This window comes from Carassius gibelio, chromosome B20, assembly GCF_023724105.1.
Source record: "Carassius gibelio isolate Cgi1373 ecotype wild population from Czech Republic chromosome B20, carGib1.2-hapl.c, whole genome shotgun sequence".
Lineage (NCBI taxonomy): Eukaryota > Metazoa > Chordata > Actinopteri > Cypriniformes > Cyprinidae > Carassius > Carassius gibelio.
The window spans coordinates 2,361,930-2,381,202 of record NC_068415.1 but is presented as its reverse complement, the minus strand read 5'-3'; the positions used below and the strand labels follow the sequence as shown (position 1 = coordinate 2,381,202).

At 32.9% G+C, this 19,273-nt stretch overlaps 1 protein-coding gene across 4 annotated transcripts in view; it reads left to right on the top strand.

Annotated features, from left to right (window-relative positions):
- Positions 1-19,273, top strand: part of LOC127983414 (gephyrin-like) — a 72,338-nt gene that overhangs the window by 9,640 nt on the left and 43,425 nt on the right. For all 4 annotated transcript variants that reach the window (XM_052585594.1, XM_052585593.1, XM_052585592.1 and 1 more), the window contains exon 2: positions 12,830-12,908. In XM_052585594.1, coding sequence (XP_052441554.1) covers positions 12,830-12,908 — 79 coding nt within the window. The remainder of the gene's footprint in view (positions 1-12,829; positions 12,909-19,273) is intronic.

The window sequence follows — 19,273 nt, the reverse complement described above, 5'->3', positions numbered from 1 at the left end:
TTGGTTCCTCAGTAACACCCACTCCAGTGTGCTGGATTCTTCTGTAAAAGCCACTGCTTGTACTCGCCGGCTTTAAATAATGGAGGACGGTGCTTTCACAGGGCAGCATGTGTGTAATGGCAGGGGTGAATAATTCAGCCTCATCTACTCTCTGTCCTGTTCACTAGCACCATTATGAGAGGAGACTCTCAGATCATGCAAACACGCCATCAAATCTTAATGTCGGTCTCTGGCCCCGTGCACCGGTCCGCTCACAAGGGGCCGACCTGAGGTCAGGGCTTTCAGGAAGAGAGAGAGAGTGAGGCTGAACTCGGGTCTACTGAGAGGAGCAGATATCTTCTTGTGAGCTGACGCAAAGGGTTTGGTTTGCCTTTATGAGTTATAGAGTGTAATATTGGAAAATCCTGCTTGGATGTACAAATGTACTGGAAGGTCAGGGATTAAAGGAACAGTTCAGCGAAAAAAGTTCATACCTTTTTAAAACGTTATTTTCCACACAACATAAGCACTTCATGGTGCAAAAGCATCACAAAAGTATCATAAAAGTTGTCCATATTAAAAAAAAAAAAATTTTTTCCAGATGATCTAAAGTGATATGATGATGGGGAAATGTAAAAAATAAAAAATGCTAATCGTCGTACAGGTTGGGATCAATATGACTTTCAATGTTTTTGACAGAAGTCTCTTCTGATCACCTAGGCTGTATTTATTTGCTCAAAAAAAAAAATACAGTAAACACAGTATTATTGTCAAAAATACTTACAATTTAAAATAAGTGGTTGCTTTTGTAATATGTTTTAAAATGTAATTTATTTCTGTGATGCAAAGTTGAATTTTCAGCATCATTACTCTCCAAAGTCATCTGATCCTTCAGAAATCATTCTAATATTCTGATTTGCTGCTCAAGAAATGTTTCAAATAATTAACAGTTGTGTTCCCAAATATGTTTGTGGAAACAGTGACATTTAATTTTTCAGGATTCTTTAATGATTAGAAGTTCAGAAGAACAGGTTATGATTGGTATTGTTATATGAACCATACACCGACCCAGAAAAAAAAAAAAAACTATTTTATGAAGAAAATGTGAGTGATGTTTTTCTATGCAGAACACACTATATGGTCATTTTTCAATGCAAATACTATTTTAGCTATTTTTAAACACTTCAAAATGTCATGTTTAATTCAGTGTGATACTTTCTGTTTCCTTGTAATTATTTGTGAAATTTACTAGCAATTTCTGGGTCGCACTTTATTTCAACAGTCCACCTTAATAAAGTGTAAGCAGATATTAAGCAGACAGTCTACTACTTGCATGAATGGTTGCATTGGTTGCAGGTTGCATGAAGCATTTAAAGTAAAAAACACAATTGTTCACAAAAGTGGCACTTATGTGACCAAAGGCTAAGAAAATGTTAAAGTCTGCTGCCTGTATAGCACCAGTGTGGGCCTCTATTGACCAATGAGAATATAGCAAGAGCAAGAAAAACATGTTATAAATGTCTCGGCAAAAGGAAAGATTTCAAATACAGAGAGGTTCTTAGAAATGGGAGGGCTTAAAAGAAAGCAGGATGAAATGCGAGCGAGAGGATAAAATGGGCAGCAGAGGACCTGCAGTCTTGTAGAGGTAACAGTGAAGCTGTGCTGTAATTGCTGGTGTCGTCCAGAGAATTGAATGAGATGAAGGCAGCTGCTTACAGCCAGATTCATTAGGACGGCTGTGCTCAGAACAGAGAGACAGACACAAGCAGAGAGATTGTTGTGTCTTGGGAAATAAGCTGATTCCAGAATCTGAGCGAGCGAGAGAGAGAGAGAGACAGACAGCTAGAGTGGAAGCGAGAGAGACAGGGTTAAGAGGAGTCTCTCTGTCAGGGGAAATAAGTGCACTGCAGAGTCAGGAAACTCCAGCCATGAGCAGCGTGTTTGAAATCACAGATGCTGTAAAGCAGCGCTGCAGCAGAGAGAGAGCAGAGGGTCTTCCCTTACTGCAGTGTGCTGAACGCAGCCCACCACTGCATACTAAACAACAGCACACGTGACCACTGCAATACTGCACTTCACACGGCTTACCCAACCACAGAAAATGAAGACTTTTCATCAGCAAGGATGCATTACATTGGTTGAAAGTGACAGCAAAGACATTTCTAATGTTGCAAAAGATTTCGATTTCAAATAAATGCTGTTCTTTTGCTCTTTATTGTTCATCGGAGAATTGTGAAAATAAAAATATGAGGCACTACAATTGTTTTTAATGTCGATAATCAGAAATGTTTCTTGAGCAGCAAATCAGCATTTTAGAATGATTTCTGAAGATCATGTGACACTGAAGACTGGAGGAATGATGCTGAAAATACAGCTGTGCATCACAGCAATAAATAAAATGTAAAGATGTTTTGAATAGAAAAAAAAATGTTTTTGAAATGATAATAATATTTTACAATATTACTGTTTTAACTTTATTTTTAATCATATAAATGCAGCCTTGATGAGCATAAGAGACTTCATTCTACAACGTTAAAAAATCTTAACGCCATTAAAATGTTATACGTTAATAAGCATCGTCATACTAAACAAGGGCACTAGGGACTGAACCTAATGTTTTTTGATTTTATACGATTATCGTATATGAAGGTGGATAAGGATGGGTCTCCAAATAACCAAAAAGCATTGTAAAAGTATCATAAATATACACACTGTGCCTCTTGGTGCTATTTGTCAAACCTTATGGAGTCTTTAGAGCTTAATGAGCACAGTCCTCAGTCACTTTCACTCTTCAGAAATACACCTTTTGTGTTCCACAGAAGAGAAGTAGAGAGTCATATGGGTTTGGAAAGACATAATGGTGAGTAAATGATGACAGGATGGTTATTTTCAGGTGAAGTGTTATATTAATGGTGTAGTTCAGTAACATCTGGATGAGTGTTTGTGTTGATGGTTAAATCACCATATGTTCAGCTAATCTCAGTCCACTTGTAACACATTCTCATCCTTTGTAAATCTACAAAACGGTGACCTTTGACCCTGACTCAAAACCACATCACCCCCACATCAGTGTATCAAACATCTGTGGTCGTCGTGTGTATTTGATGCATGATAATCAACTCCTAGCGTCTGCAGTGGCGTCCTCCATTAATGTCTCTCATTGAAATCTGATGAAATCTGAAATTCATAAAGATGGATGGTTGAAGAGGGCCATCGGGTAGATTTTAATTTTCATACTCCTGTGCGGGGATGGACGCTTACGCCGGCAGTGTGTGTGAATGTCATGTGGATTAAATACGCAAGAGGCTGGCAACACTATAACTGCTGCTCATAGTTAGTGATCTGACATGTGCTTCAGACCATCATTAATGTACTGTTATAGTTTGTTTTCATTGTAATTTCAGTTAAAGTTTGTCTAAATACTTTAAACTAAAGTTTTTAATTTTGTTGTGATTGTAATGTTTTTATATGTCTTTTAAATTTCAGTTTTTTATTTGATTATTTCACATAAGACTGAAATAAAATGTTAATTTTATTTATTAGTTATTTTTATTTTATTTTTTCATTTTTCATTATTAATTTATTTAAATTTATATAATTTATTATTATATACATTTTATTATATTATTTCCATAATATTTTTTTCCAAGTAATGTGATTTTTTTTTTTATGGTTTTAATTAGTGTAAATTAAAGTGTAACAATATAACAATAACTGTGCTCCAAACATGAAGTATTCCTTAAATCATGTGTCTTTGTTTAGTTCAGGTCCAACGTTTTCACTTGACAAACAATAAAACTGTGAAAAAATGTGAACAGGTGCATAAATAAAATGCAGGAAAGAGGAATATCAGAAAATAAAATATGAAAAACACGAAAGAATAAACGGTTTCCTTGGTTTTTCCATTTCTGAATTTTGGACATTTTTGGAGATTATTCTGTTCTCCAGTTGCTTCATTAGTCATTGTTATTTCCATATTCATAGAGGAGTTGATGAATTATCAATAATACAGGCCTTCATACAGATCTGAGAGCAGAGAAACAAAGATTTCTGTGAGAAGTGAGTGAGAATGACAGTCAGCTCTTAACATCCAATCAGTCTGATCTCTTCCATTGTCACAGGTTTGATTCCCAGCAAACACACTACAGTCACCAGATGTACGGATAAAATCGGGACATCCCTGAAGTTACAAGCCATGACGATCAGGATTTATGGATTATGGAATTAAAAAATAAAAAAAATACTTAATTTTATTAGATGACACACAACATGTCCATAGATTTTTATTTTTTATTTCAAGATTAATGTTTAAGAGAAAGTACATATTTTAGGTCATGTAACTTGTCACTATATATATATGTATATGTGTGTGTGAGTGTGTGTGTTCTAGTCTTGTACAGGTCTAAAATAATTACATGACATTATTACATTTTTAAAATTAAAATAAAAAATAATCTTTCACGAAATGTGTAAATTGTGGATCACAGATCTCATGTTTTTTTTCTCTTCATCATTTGTAATCAGCCTTTTGGTTCAGGTTTTGATGTGGCAAATCCATTTTGAAAGAACAAATATTCCATGTTCAATGTTTTTTAATCAATTAAAATTCAAGATGAATGTGTAAGGTTAAAGTATATATTTGAAATGCTGTAACTGGACACATTATTCAATGTAGTTCCATATGCAGATTTAATTAATATGATTTGTTTTAAGCTTTTTTATTTTATGAAATTACATTTTAATTTAATGTAGTTGAAAAGTATGTATTTTGGGTCCTGTAACTGGTCACAATATTATAATTAAGGTTTTAAGTGATTTTATTTTTTATAATTTTGGATCAGCTTTTTGTATTCACTAGTTTACTTAACCTATGAATATGTTAGACTATGTGATTAGGCATATGTATGCAGATTGATTTTTTTTTTTTTTTTTTTTTTTTTAGTTATAATTGAAGATTACTTTGTAGGAGAAAGTACTGTATGTAAATTAGGTTCTATTTTGTTTATATTTCATTATTTATAATTTTTATCAAAATATTTCAGTAGAATGAATTCATCTTAATATTTAATTCAACTGAAATTCAAGAACATATAGGGGAAAGTGTGTATTTTATTTTTCCTAATTTTTAACGTATGTGTATACATTTTTAAATGCACAAGTATTCCATTTAGTCTCAATTAATACGAGGTCATAACAGCTTCATGCACAATTATTAAAAAAAAATTATACTGTCAGACCACATTCTCACATCAGTGACCCGTTTGCTCTATATTTCAATACAATTTCTGAAAAAAATACATGCAGCCCAGTGCATAGCTTTAAACATAAAATAGTTGATTGGCAAAAGATCTTAACAGTGCTTTTCATACTCAATAAGTGCATGTGATGTCTTCAGTATACTTCCATCGACATGCTGGTTATTACGGTGTGTTTGATAAGAGTGTTTTTGGGAGCGTGTTTGATAGCTGCTGCGATCCCACTGTGGACCCCGTTGCTGCTGCTCTCACAATGAACAAGGTTGCTAAGATACGCTGGGCTTATATTAGATTATCTTATCTGCTGTTACTATATTTTCCCCAGCACCGTGAAACCTTTATTAATTTGGAAATTTACCCAGCTGCGGAATTAAGAAGCTGCTATGTGTACAGCAATGCTCTCTCACTCTCTCTCAGCTGGACTGCTGGGTGCAGCATCCAGAACTCCCTCAGGTTTAATGTCAGCCCCTCCTTTTTACAAAGCCTGGCTTGATAAACAGCAGTAAGCTGCTGTAATCTACATCCCATGGGCCTCTGGCTCCATTTGATACCCCACTAATCAATAAGATATGTGAGCGAATGAAGCAATGATGTCATCTCCTGCTGAAGCCATTGGTGGAGCTCTAATATGGAAGGCCAATGGGGCCAAAAGTCATTAACGGACAATCATAATAATGTGGCAATTTTGAACGCATTTCTTTTGTATGTGTAGACACACACAATCTAGCTGTATTAAAGCATACATTTTTGCTGCGTTTTTTAGTATATGTAAAGATGCTCGGTTTTTCTTCGTTTAGACAACAAATTTAAAAACACATGCACATTCTGAACGTGTTTGAATGTGTAATACTTTTTAAAAATGATTACATGTAAATATAAAGCAGATTTACCTCTAAAATAATTAACACATATTAATAATTTCTTAAGTTTATTATTTATCAGTTAATTTACTACAGTAAATTAATTGATGTTCCAATGTAAATTGAAACATTATATAAAAAAGACTTCTACCTGAGAAATAATGTTGAAGTTAATAACTAAAAAGCACTTGAAAAATCATGACTTAAGAATGACATCACACATGCATCATACCGACACATTATCCCTCATGAACAAATATAACGTCTGATGTTTGCATACATGCCATTATTACACATCCTTCATGAAAAAACATGACGCCTGTTGTTTGTTTACATATATACTAGCATACCATTGCATCACATATGCAAATATGGTCTCAAATAAAGTAATTTCAATGTTGTCAAATTAATGCAGAAAAACATGCATTTAGACATCCATTCTTTTGGCCCCATCTTCCTTCCATACATTGAGGCAGTTATTGTGGGCCAGTTCTTTGTGTTTATTCAGAACGAGGTGAGAAAAACCTTGGAAAATGCTCCCGGAGGAATTAATATTTCCTCATAATTAATGCACAAGAGGCCACGTTAATGTATTTTATCGGTAAACACAGAGTATTGTCAGGATTACCTCTTTAATTCATGGCACTGTGTGTACAGCTCTTGCAATGTGAGTGGAAATTAATCTGTTAGAGTTCTAAGATATTATTCAAATGACTGTTTTAAAGTTAATTTAACAAATGTAATACAGATATTTTAATACCTGAATGTTTTGTGCTGCTGGAAAGAAACATAGCGCTTACTGAATGTACTGTAACCTGCTTGTATTGTTGCAAAATGTAACCATTATCCATCCAGGTATAGTCTGTTAAATTCAACTATACATGAAGATATTGAGATAGTCTAAATATTATTATGGACATATGGATTGTGAAAAGTGCTAAATAAATTTGATTACTATTGAAATTATGAAAAAAGTTAATATGAAACGGCAGCATGCAGCGATTAATATTTCAACCCGTTGTATTCTACGTTGTTGTTACATGACCTCATTATTATATTATCAGTTACCATACACTGAATTTTTATTCAGTTTTAAGTTTTGGCAACAAATTATCAGATCATAGTTGTTATTCATCCCTGGTCAAGTTGAGGGTTAATGCACATTTTGCCAAATGTAATAAGCAATAGGCATGGCATCTAATGCCGCCAGTGTTATTTTAATATCATTAATAGATTGTTATAGGTTTTGTTACTTTTGATACTTTTGAATTCGATTTTATTATGAGATTTTCTGAAATTATTAGTAATTTTGTTTTGTTTTTTGTCATTTGTTTTTGTTAGTTTTATTCTTTTTTTTGTGTGTGTGATATATATATATATATATTAATTGTAGTTTTTTTTGTTTAACTTTAATAGGACTTCACTTGTTTTCAGTTAACATGTATATTTTTCAGTCATGTAATGTTTTACTTGATATCTATGGTTTTAGTTTTAAAGTCTGTCATTTTGTTGTGTGTTTTTGTAATTATTTATCATTTTAAATATATATATATATATATATATATATATATATATATATATATATATATATATATATATTATTTTTTAATGTGTCTGTAGTTTTATTTCTATTTTTTTATTTGGTTTATTTAGTTTGAGTTATTTTAGTAATTCAACTTAGTTAACATTTATTTAGTTTCAGGTAACTTTTTTATGTTTTGGTTTTAAAGTTGTAGTAATTTTGTCATTTTTATTATTTAAAATTGTTATCATATTTATTTTAACATTTCATTATAGTCTACAGCAATTTTTATTTATTAGTTGGTTTATTTAGTTTGAGTTATTTTAGTATGAAACCAAATGAGAAATGTTGCCTTGACAACTTAAGGTGTCCAAACAATCCCACTTCCATGACGGCTACACTGGTAACACATTTGCATTGGCCGGTCATGAACATCTTGACCCCGCCCACAAACACGTCATTCTACTGACGACTGCTTCTCTAATCTCGGGGAGTTCAACACGGGATTCACTTTCTGTTGAAAGATGGATCACTATCCTGTTTATTTGGACCAGCTGCTCCACTGAATCACAACCTATAAGTATAATAAATTATAGATGTATATGTTTTCTATAGTGCGTTTTAAAATACAGAACTATTGACATAGGTGTATTGTTTCTGACACCGCTGTACACCATAGACCAATCACAACAGACTAGGCCATCTGACCAATCAGAGCAGAGCAGGCTCACAGAAAGGAGGGATTTAGAGAGACTGAATCTTTGAACTGCTTTGAACAGATCATTTGAGATTCGCTGGAAAAGGAGGTGATATTAAATGCAGTTTTCTGACCTTGCATGTTTGTAACCCTATTGAAGGAGATATTGCATAATGGAGAAAGCCAGTGTTCGTAAATTGTTTTTGCACTTTTGCGGCAGCATTCAAATATATTATGCGCTTTCTCGCCCTAGGTTCAACATTGATTAATTAATCCATTCCTAATTAACTCATTGAGAGCTTTGATTGGCTCATTTCCTGTTGCTTTCGTCCTGTATGTTTCCCTCATCTTAGCACGTGTCACCTCTGTGCATTCTGAGAAGTAATGAGGCGTGACCTCCTGAAAAATTAGCATAATGCAATTAACAGCACTCTGACATAATACATGCAGACAAAAATTAGCTTGTTTCTGGTGGGACAGAAATTCATTCAAGATTCAAGGTATTTTCCAGTGCGACTTGCTGTTGTGATGCTTGATGATGATGGTTTTAGTGTGTTTCTAGTTTTGGATTTGACGTTATTTAGGGTCAAACTCGAAAAAAAAAAATGACGTAGAAACAATTTTCAATTTTCCTTCAAAACTGTTTGTAAATTTAACTGTTCATTACAAAGTAACTGCAGGTAACATATTTAATTAATCATGAAATTTTGAAGTAGGAAGACTGGAAAACCATTTTTCCAGCAATTTTTCAGCATTTTACAAAGTCTCCAAATTCTATTACATTTTTTTCCCAAAGTCTGCTTTCCAAATCCAATTTCCCAAATTCTGACATAAAATAAAAATTGTGTTGTATTCCTTAAAAGTTATTATTATTATTATTATTATTATTATTATTACCTTGAGTAGTACAGTTTGCTGTACAATAGTCATACATTTGTCAACTTTTATTTTGACAGGTCGTAGTGAAGACCTACAGTATGTGTTTCTGTGTCAATATCACATTTTGAATAATTGTACAATTCATCAACAATTTGCCAAAATCCGTGACATTATACTGTAAATTCCATTTTATGACCGTAATTTGTGATTCCGTCTGGGTTTTCCATATTACAGCAAACATATGGGCCTAATTAATGAACACTGTTTTCCCAAACAAATCCAAATCTCTTCTGTTAGTATGTGTTACTGCTAGAGACAATAAATAGTTTTTGTAACAGCATGCTGGCATAGATAACACTCATTTATGCATTATATAATTTGTGCTTACTATAAAGTAGCGCCCTCTGTCCTCATTCCTGTCTGATAACTGCGGCTCTCCCTGATCAGGGCAGATGAGGGTCAGGTCAAAGGTCAGGCGCTCCATCTTGTCCGTGTTGCAGTACAGATGGAGAAGCAGCAGGACTGCGTTTATTGCAGCATTTGCTTTGGGCCTCTGGACCTGTTCCCTGTCCTGGACCCATACCGCACGGCCTTAACAGAAGCCCAAAACAGCTTTCTCTGATTAATAATTTGACATTTAGCTGATGCTTTTTATCCAGACAGACTTACACCCTGTTCCAACAAATACAGGCATGATTTGTCTGTTCACACTGAAAAAGAAAAGGTGTATTGTAGTTAGAGATACTCACATCTGGTTTGGAGTGTTTTCTACACTGAGATTAAAAAGATTAAAATAAAGTATTTTTTTTAAATATTATTATAATTTTAAATAACAATTTTCTAAGTGAATATATTCTAAAATTTAGTTTCTCACTATTTCGAGTTTACATCTCACAATTTATTTCCACCCACTATGGAATAATAATAAAAAATAAAAAAACTTTTTTGAAACTTTTTATTTTATAATCCTGAATTCTGAGGAAAAATTGTTGATAAAAAAATAATAATAATATAATCACAGTTACATAAATGATTGTATCTTTGCTGAATAAAAGTAAAAACTTTTGTTTCATTAGCAAACATGAACAGACTGCAACATATTTCTGGATGCCTTGCAAACCGTTTTTACTTGTTGCATTGAAATATTTCCTGTTAATATTATATAAATATTAAATATTATTTAGCATACAGTATTGTTGGGCCTCTGGCCCTGTGCAACGCACTAAGTCTCAATGTATAATGCATTATAAAGGTATTCATAATGTACTCATACTGTCTTTTCATAAATAATTGTAACCAAAGTTAAAATGCATTATATGTTAATTCCCTGATCTATCTAAAATATTTTGTCATGTTTTATTGCATTATATTCTTTAAAAGATTTTCTTTTTAAATCAATAAATTAATATTATAATGTATTATAACGGTATTCATAATAATTCATGAGATCTTACAATGCATTACAATGTGCATTACAAAGCAAAATAATGCATTAAAATACTTTTAGAATGCATTCTATTTAAAGGCTAGGTTATAACAGCTTTGTTAGTTTTAAACCATTGTGTCATTGTAAATGGGAGTCCAAATGGCCTCAAAGCTATAAGAGATGCACTAAATAACTTTAAATATCTCAACTATGGTTCAAGATTGACAAGCATGTCCTGAACCGAGGAAAGAGTAAATCAGATATCATGAATCATATTGAGCTCCATACGCTGGGATGGCCGATAAAACAGGAAACATGTTCCCTCGTTTCCCTCGTCTTTCTCTGTCTTGCACTGGCTCCATTAACATTCCTTTGAAGCCTGATTCCAGAGCAGATCTTCCTCAGCATCTTTATCTGTCTCTCCTGATCTGCTGTTTGAACTCTCTCTTTAGCTCAGAGTCGTAATGAAGGCTGCCTGTGTAATCCAATGCTTTCTTTAAACCCAACATGAAACCAAAATCTGCATTGAAATAAAATGTATATTTCTCTTCTTACTGTGAGGGATTCAGTGCACATCATGCCAAAAATAAACATAATGTTGCCCGTATGTTTCCTGAAGTGGGTTAACAGAATGAAACTGACCTCAGCACAGATCATGTGTGTTTGAGCTGTACACAAAAGCCAGCTTTCCCCTCTTTCTTCCCTTTATGTGTGTTTTTTTTTTCTTTCTTGATCTTTTCTTTCATCATGTGTTGGTGCATTGCATCTCTGGGGACCGGCCTGGTTTGAAGAGCTCTTTGACTCCCTCACTCTTTTCCTTTTGCTTGTGTCACAATGATGACTCACGGACCATTACTGAACTCTCATTGGATGTTGTGTGTGTGAGTGCATGTATGTGTGTTTTGTCATTTTTATTCTTTTTAATAACAAAATTATTTTATAAATAATATTCTTTTATTTCTCTTTCTTCAGTTATTTAGTTAGTATCTTCTTAACTTACGAAATTAACCCATATTCACAATTCACCTGCTTTCGTTTAATTTATAAAAAGTTTTTCACATGATTTTATTTGTTTCCTAAAATAGTTGACTAAAAGCAGTTTGTTAATTTGCGTTATTCTAATTGTGTTTAGCTTGTTGCCGGTTTTGTTGGGTTGAAACTTTTGTTTCTGAGTGTGATTTATCTTTAGAGTAACTTTTAGAATTAAAGACAAATGTAAATTAATTTCTGATGTAACAAAAGCTTTTAAATTTGAAAAGTTATTCTAATCAAAAAAAAAATGGTCTCTTAAATACAGTGTGGTGTCCTTTCACTGAAATAAGGTGAGTTGTGTTGAAAAAAATGTGTCCATTCGAAAAATTTATTTTTTTGAAAGATGTCTCTTTCTGCTCAAAAAGGCTGCATTTGTTTAATAAAAATACATTAAAGTATTGTGAAATATTATTACAATTTAAAATGCCAGTTTTCTATGTGAATATATATTAAAATGTAATTTATTTCTGAGATGCACAGCTGTATTTTCAGCATCATTCCTCCAGTCTTCAGTGTCACATGATCTTCAGAAATCATTCTAATATACTGATTTGCTGCTCAAGAAACTTTATTATTATCAATTTTGAAAACAATTGTGCTTCTTATTTTTGTGGAAACCGTGATACATTAGTTTCTTCTGGATTCTTTGATGAATCGAAAGATCACAGTGTTTATTTGAATCAGAATTCTTTTGTAACATTATAAATGTATTTAATGTCCCACATTAAAAAAATACTATAGTAATTTACAGTAAATAGAATTGTGTTTTTGAACCATACTACAGTTAAGTACTTGAATTAATTTGTCATGGTAAATCTATAGTTGCTGTGATAATATAACAACTATAATAATATAAACAAAGTTTCCTACAACTATAAGGTATATTATACTACAATACACTAGTTTACTGTAGTAAAAACTAAAGTATACTTCAGTATTGTTTATCAGTTCACTAGTAAATACTCCAGTACACTACAGGATTTTGTAACAAAGTGTTGTAAATGCTATAATATATACAGAATAATACACTGTAGTATTTACTATGAATTACTATAGTATTATTTCATGTCACTTTTAAGCAATCTGAATACTGAATGTTTATCTGTAATTCTACCTCATTTCTAATCATCTGGTGTCTGTTTAAAGCATGTGTCTGCTCTCTTTCTGTTTGTGTTGCAGTAAGCGACAGCTGCTTTCACAATCACACTGAGGACCGCAGCGGGATCAACCTCAAAGATCTGGTGCACGACCCTTCCTTGTGAGTGACCGTCACAAAACGCACACACACTTTACACTTAATAGATGTCCCCTGATGCTTTTCGAGTTATTTAATGATGTATTGCACTGTATCATGCTGCATGACTTCAGTGGACTGTTAGCTTCAGCGCTCATGTAATGAGATCTTCACGTCATGCTAATCACTGAACGCTTGTCTGGAGTTCAGGATGTTTAACAGCGGCCTGCAGTTTTACATGCAAAACATGTGGTCGCAACGAACCCTTGATGGATATTAATGTCAGAAGGACTCATTGTCACGGTCACACTGCGCTGTAATGAAGTGTCATTGCTCATGTCGTTGTACGTGAATGAAATGTGTGTGAAGCATATCAAACAGTTTAACCACACTAATGTATAGGGTACAGAAAATCACTTGATTTTATTATACTTTACATTAGTCTCTGAGTGAAAATTTGTTTTAAAATAAAAAAAAATTTCAGTGTACAGCATTAATTCTATTAACATTAACAAAAACAGTCTATGATATTATTTGTCAATATTAATATTTTTTTATTCCTGGTTGCATTAGCAGAAAACACTTTTTTTTTTCTTTTTTTTTTTTGGAAAAGATAGTGCACTTTTTTTTCTTTAGCGTAATATGCTGATCATACTCAACATTGAACAGCAACATTTATTACAGGATATTTTATACAAATATAAGGATTCTTATTGTTTGTTGTATGGGGAAGAAAAAAAATCCCAACCTTGCCGTTATAAAAGCTCTTTGAATTGTATGTATTTGGGTCATTTTTCACCCTGTTGACCCTGTCATTTTTCAGCTGTTGCATTTAACCTCAACAATAGGGTTCACTGTATAGTTTAGAAAAATAGAAAAAATAACATAATTAGTTGCAAGCTTGTCAGTTATTTCTGATTAATTCTCCAGTCTGAACTCAGAAGTTGTCAGCCCTGTTTGAAGTAAGGTGAAGTTTTAGGTTTCCTGGACAAAATTGAAATGTTTTTGCGTTTCATTAGCATACATGAACAGACTGCAATATATTTCTAGATGCCTTGCAAACCGGTTTTACTTGTTGCATTGAAATAATTCCTGTTAATATTATATAAATGTTTAATATTATTTTGCATACAGTATTGTTGGGCCTGTGGTCCTGTGCAACACATTAGGCCTCTATGTACAATGCATTATAAAGGTATTCATAATGTACTCATAATGTCTTTTCATAAATAATGCATTTTAACTTTGGTTACAATTATGTTAATTCCCTGATATATCTAAAATATTTTGTCATCTTTTAATGCATTATAATTTTTTTAATTTTTCTTTTTAAGTCAATAAATTAATATTATAATGTATTATAACGGTATTCACAGTTATTCATGAGATCATACAATGCATTTCAATGTGCATTACAAAGCAAAATAATGCATTAAAATATTTTAGAATGCATTCTATTTAAAGGCTAGGTTATAACAGCTTTGTTAGATTTAATCCATTGTGTCATTGTGATTGGGAGTCCAAACAGTCTCAAAGCTATAAGAGATGCACTCATAAAGAGTCTTTAAAGATCCTAAATATTGTGCAAGATAGAAAGAATGACAAGCATTATCCCTGGTTGCATTAGCAGAAAACACTTTTATTTTTTTGGAAAAGATATTGCACCTTTTTTCTTTGGCGTAATCTATGCTGATCGAACTCATCAGGACCAGCAACATTTATTAAAATTTACTGTATCCTATGAGGTAATGTTAGATCTTTTGCTCCAACCACTGGTTAAATAAAACTGCGCCAACACCATAACCCATATGTGTAACCCATCTTTCTCTGGAAGGCTCGCTTCCCCATCATTACTGCCAAGCTGTAACAACAAATAGGGAAGATCTGAAGCAATCTTTCACTGAAGGTTGAAATCCCTTCTGTTAAGAAATTTCTGTGGTGAAAGGAACAGCGTCTTGGCTATCCCTGCGTCAGCAAATTTGTACTGGGGTGCTGGGGTGGTGGGAAGGTCACGACCTTTGTAGAGCATTAGTAAGTAACCCTCATTTACTGTTTGAGGGAACAGAGATGTTATGTCCCCATGCCATGATCACGAACCATCACTGGTTGCCAGGGACAAGTGTTCGGCTCTTCAGCATAAAACCTGATGAGTGGATGCACCTGTTGCCTATTTATACATGTGGAGTGGCTCAGCATGCAATATCCACTATCAAAATTTTATTGCCGTTTTCTCTTATTCAAAGATGATTCGGCTCCCAAGTAAGACCCCATAATGTCGAGTCACTACATAACACCTCCATCAGGAAACAAGGTTTAGGTACATAACCTTCATAAGGTTCATATAGTGCCTTTTGCTAATTTTAATAGCTATTTTTGTAGCTACCTAAAAACTTCATTCTGACTGTATAAAAACAAAGTCATTTTGATTTGGAATGATATGATTGAAGGTAAGTGATGACAGGAAATTAATTTTTGGGGTGAAGTGTCACTTTAAGACCACCGGCCTGCTGAAAGCACTGTAATGAATCCAGGAGGAAGTTTTTGGACGAGCTGTCAGGTGGTTTTGGGGACAGCGAGATGACAGACACAGATGAAGGAGATGCGTGTTAAGTGTGAACGCTGCGGGCCAGACAGCTTGTTGTCCTCACGCGACTGCAGTTGTAACATCCTCTGTCAGTGGTGCTAATTGGTGCCGCTAAAAATAGGCAGTGAATAAATCAGATCGGTGGCACGCGGCTCGTCTTGCGCTGACCCTTTGTTAGAAAGCCAGAGAGAGAGTTCAGCTGACCTTGGGCATGCTGGGAGAATTAAATTCCATTCTGTTTGGCTGAATCTCATTTTTTACCCTGAAGTCTGAAGGGAAGAAAACATTTCTTTTGTATACTGAAAATATTTTAGAACATTATAGTATTTTAGGTTTATAACAATGAAGTAATTTATTTTTATTAACTTAAACAATTTTTTTTATATTTTTGTTTTAAAAGAAATGTTGAATTGTTAAAATGGTTTGCACTTCAGCACATTTTTCAAGTAAATTCTCAATATATATATATTGTTTACTAATCATGTGTTAAATTGCTCAAACATAATTTGCACTTATTGTAAAATTAAGAACTTTTTTAATTAAAATTGCTATTGTTCATTATTGAAGAGTGAAATTTCTCAAGAATAGTTTGCACTTATATAATAAGAATTATTAAAATTCTATTCTCCACATGGGAATATGTTTGTTTATTAATAAAATAAAAAGCATTAAGCATTTTGTATTAAATTACATATATATATATATATATATATATATATATATATATATATATATATATATATATATATATATATATATTTGTAATAAAACATACAATAAATCAAATATGGTTAGCACTTATATAATTAAGTTTTTTTTATGAAATTCTCAACATAGAAATCCTTTTGTTTTAATAATAAAGTAATTTTTTCAAATTGGTTTGCACGTTTAGCAATTTTTTATTTATTCAATTCTCAAAAAGCTGATTGTTTTATTAGTTTTTTAATTAAATGTTAAATTGCTCAAACATGATTTATATTTATTGTATAATTAAGCATTTTATTAAATTTTCAAATAAGTGATATTAATGAAATGCTAAATGGCATAGATATAGTTTGCACTTATAGTTAAGCACATTTTTATTAGGCTCTCAAGCTTAGCAATATTTAGTTTATTAATGAAATGTTGCAAAATTTTTGCTCAAGCATGGTTTGCACTTATTGTGTAATTAGGCATTTAATTTACATTTCTTTAAATAACTAGTAATATTTTAGCTTAATAATGAAAAGTTGAATTGCTCAAACATGGTTTGCACTAATATTTAACGGCTCATCCATACTTCAGATGTTTTGTGAGTGTTTTCAGGCAGCGTCCCAGCGAGGGTCTCTGCGTCCTCCAGCAGTGTTTTAAAATGCACCAGAAGTTGTCATTCAGCACAAAGGCACTCTATTATTAATTAAATTACAGCAGCAGATGTCCTTGGTTTTGTAGCCCATCCAGAATTGAAGTAGGCCCGTAAAGCTGGGTCACAGATGTGTGCAGCCGGGATGCGCTCGCTCTCTGTCTTTCTTTATTCATACCCCGAGGAACGCAGCAAGGCCAGGAATGATGCTTTTAAGTGTGGCAAGGTCCATATGACAGCAGGGTTCAATTAAACACTCATAACTCTTCCATTAGACAGAGAAAGACTCGGCCAGAGACTCTGGCACCGCAAAGAGAAACATGCAACTCTTAAACCACGCCAGAAATATCACTGGAATCCAAGGGAGGATATCAGTCCTGAATGTTTTAAAGTTTTTGTGTTATTCATGTTTTTTCATTATAGGCAGCTCTGTTTTCTAGACATTTCTATAAATGGACTTATTAATATATAAATGCTGCTGGAAAGCATGCCTTTTTCACAATATCAGGATTCCCAGATAATTAAAAAAATATATTTAATTTAATTATTTAAAATTATTATTATTATTTCCAATCTGAAAATTATCAAGAATTATGGAAAATATTTAATTTAATTTAATTTTGTTTTATTTTATTTTACAATCAAGGTTTAGTCATTATGTAAGTATATTGGAGAATAAAGCCGTATTCTGTAAAAATTCTGTATTGGAAAAAAAAAACATTATGTAACAATCATAATAAAATTTCTAAGTGCTATTTAGTATGTAGATGACCTACATTTGCCAAATACAGTATGCAACAAAGATTTGCCATAAAAAAGTCTCTTCTGCTCACTAAAGCTGCATTTGCTTGATTTAAAGGTCCAGTAAAAACAGTAATATTATGAAATATTATTGTGATTTAAAAGAACTTTCTTATATTTTAATATTTTTTAAAGCATAATTTATTCCAGTGATAAAATGCTAAATTTTCAGCATCATTCCTCCAGTCTTCAGTGTCACATGATCTTCAGAAACCATGATTTGCTGCTCAAGACATTTCTGCTTATTATAAATGTTGAAAACAGTTCTGCTGCTTCATATCTTTGTAGAAACCATGATATATTTTATTTTTCAGGAATCTTTGATGAATAGATAGTTCAGAAGAACTGATTTATTTAAAATATAAAACTTTTGTAGTTATAAATGTCTTTACTGTCACTTTTAATCAATTTAATACATCTTTGCTGAATTAAAGTATTGATTTCTTTCAAAATCATCTTACTGAGCCCAAACATTTGGACGGTAGTGTGTATATCGCATGAATAGTATATAATAGTAATCAATTCTAATTTTTGGCATCTCTTGACTCCTCTTTTGTTGATACTGCCAAAAGTTAGTTAATTTGGACTATAGATACAAAACAACATGTGAGAAAATATATACTCTTAAAGGTTACAAAAGGGGGTTTTTACATTGATGCCATAGAAGAACCCGTTTGAAAAAAAAAATAATTGTGTGAAGAACTTTTTAATAATCTAAAGACCCGTTTTCCACTGTAAAGAACCTTTCGTGGAATGAAAGGTTTCCATGGATGGTAAAGGTTTTTTTGTGGAACCATTGATGCCAATAAAATAACTTTTATTGTTAAGAGTGTACCACACTTTATATTTTTTATATACAGTTTTACACACTATTTTTGTAATAAAACTTGATAGTTTTCTGTGTCTAGTGTCCAGTAGTCGTGCTCTTTCACTTTCTCTGTAGTTTAGTTTCCACCTCACTTCCTGTATGCTCGTCTCTATAGTGTCTAGAACCTCTGGAAATTATTTTACTCCCATAATATTTCCTTTTTAGACCAGCACACCCCAGGACAAATGATTTTCTCACTCAGATGCTTAATAATCTCCAGTTGGAGTCTCACAAAGCCATTTAGCTCGTAAGCATTTTTTCCTAGGGGCTAAAATATAATATTTGAATTGCATCTAGACCTTGGATTCTTTTGTGCAATTGTTATGAGTTCACACTCTTAAATCACTCACTGGGTTGGATTTACTTCAAAAAAACTTTACTTATGGCATGTCAAGATGTGTTTTTGTTCTTTTTGGAGCTTGAAAATCGAAAATAAGTGAGCGAACACAGATGGTGACTAAATATTATTTTAGGTTAAATTGTACTGTACATTTAAAGAGAGAGAAGCTGGAATGAAAGCACAGGAATTTCACAGCACTGGCTCCTGTTCAACACATTGAGCAGAATTATCCTCAAGCATGTTCTGTTGTTAACTAAACTCCGAGTTTAGACAGAGACACTCACTCTGGGCCCAAGCCATGTGTCTACCTGTGTCAGAGTCAAAGAGTGAACTGTATAGCATCACGAATGCTCTGAGAGAGAGAGAGAGAGAGAGAGAGAGAGAGAGAGTTGCTGCCACAAGCTGTAGTCTGATTTGGCTGACAATTGACAGGTGTTACTGTTGCTCTGTTATT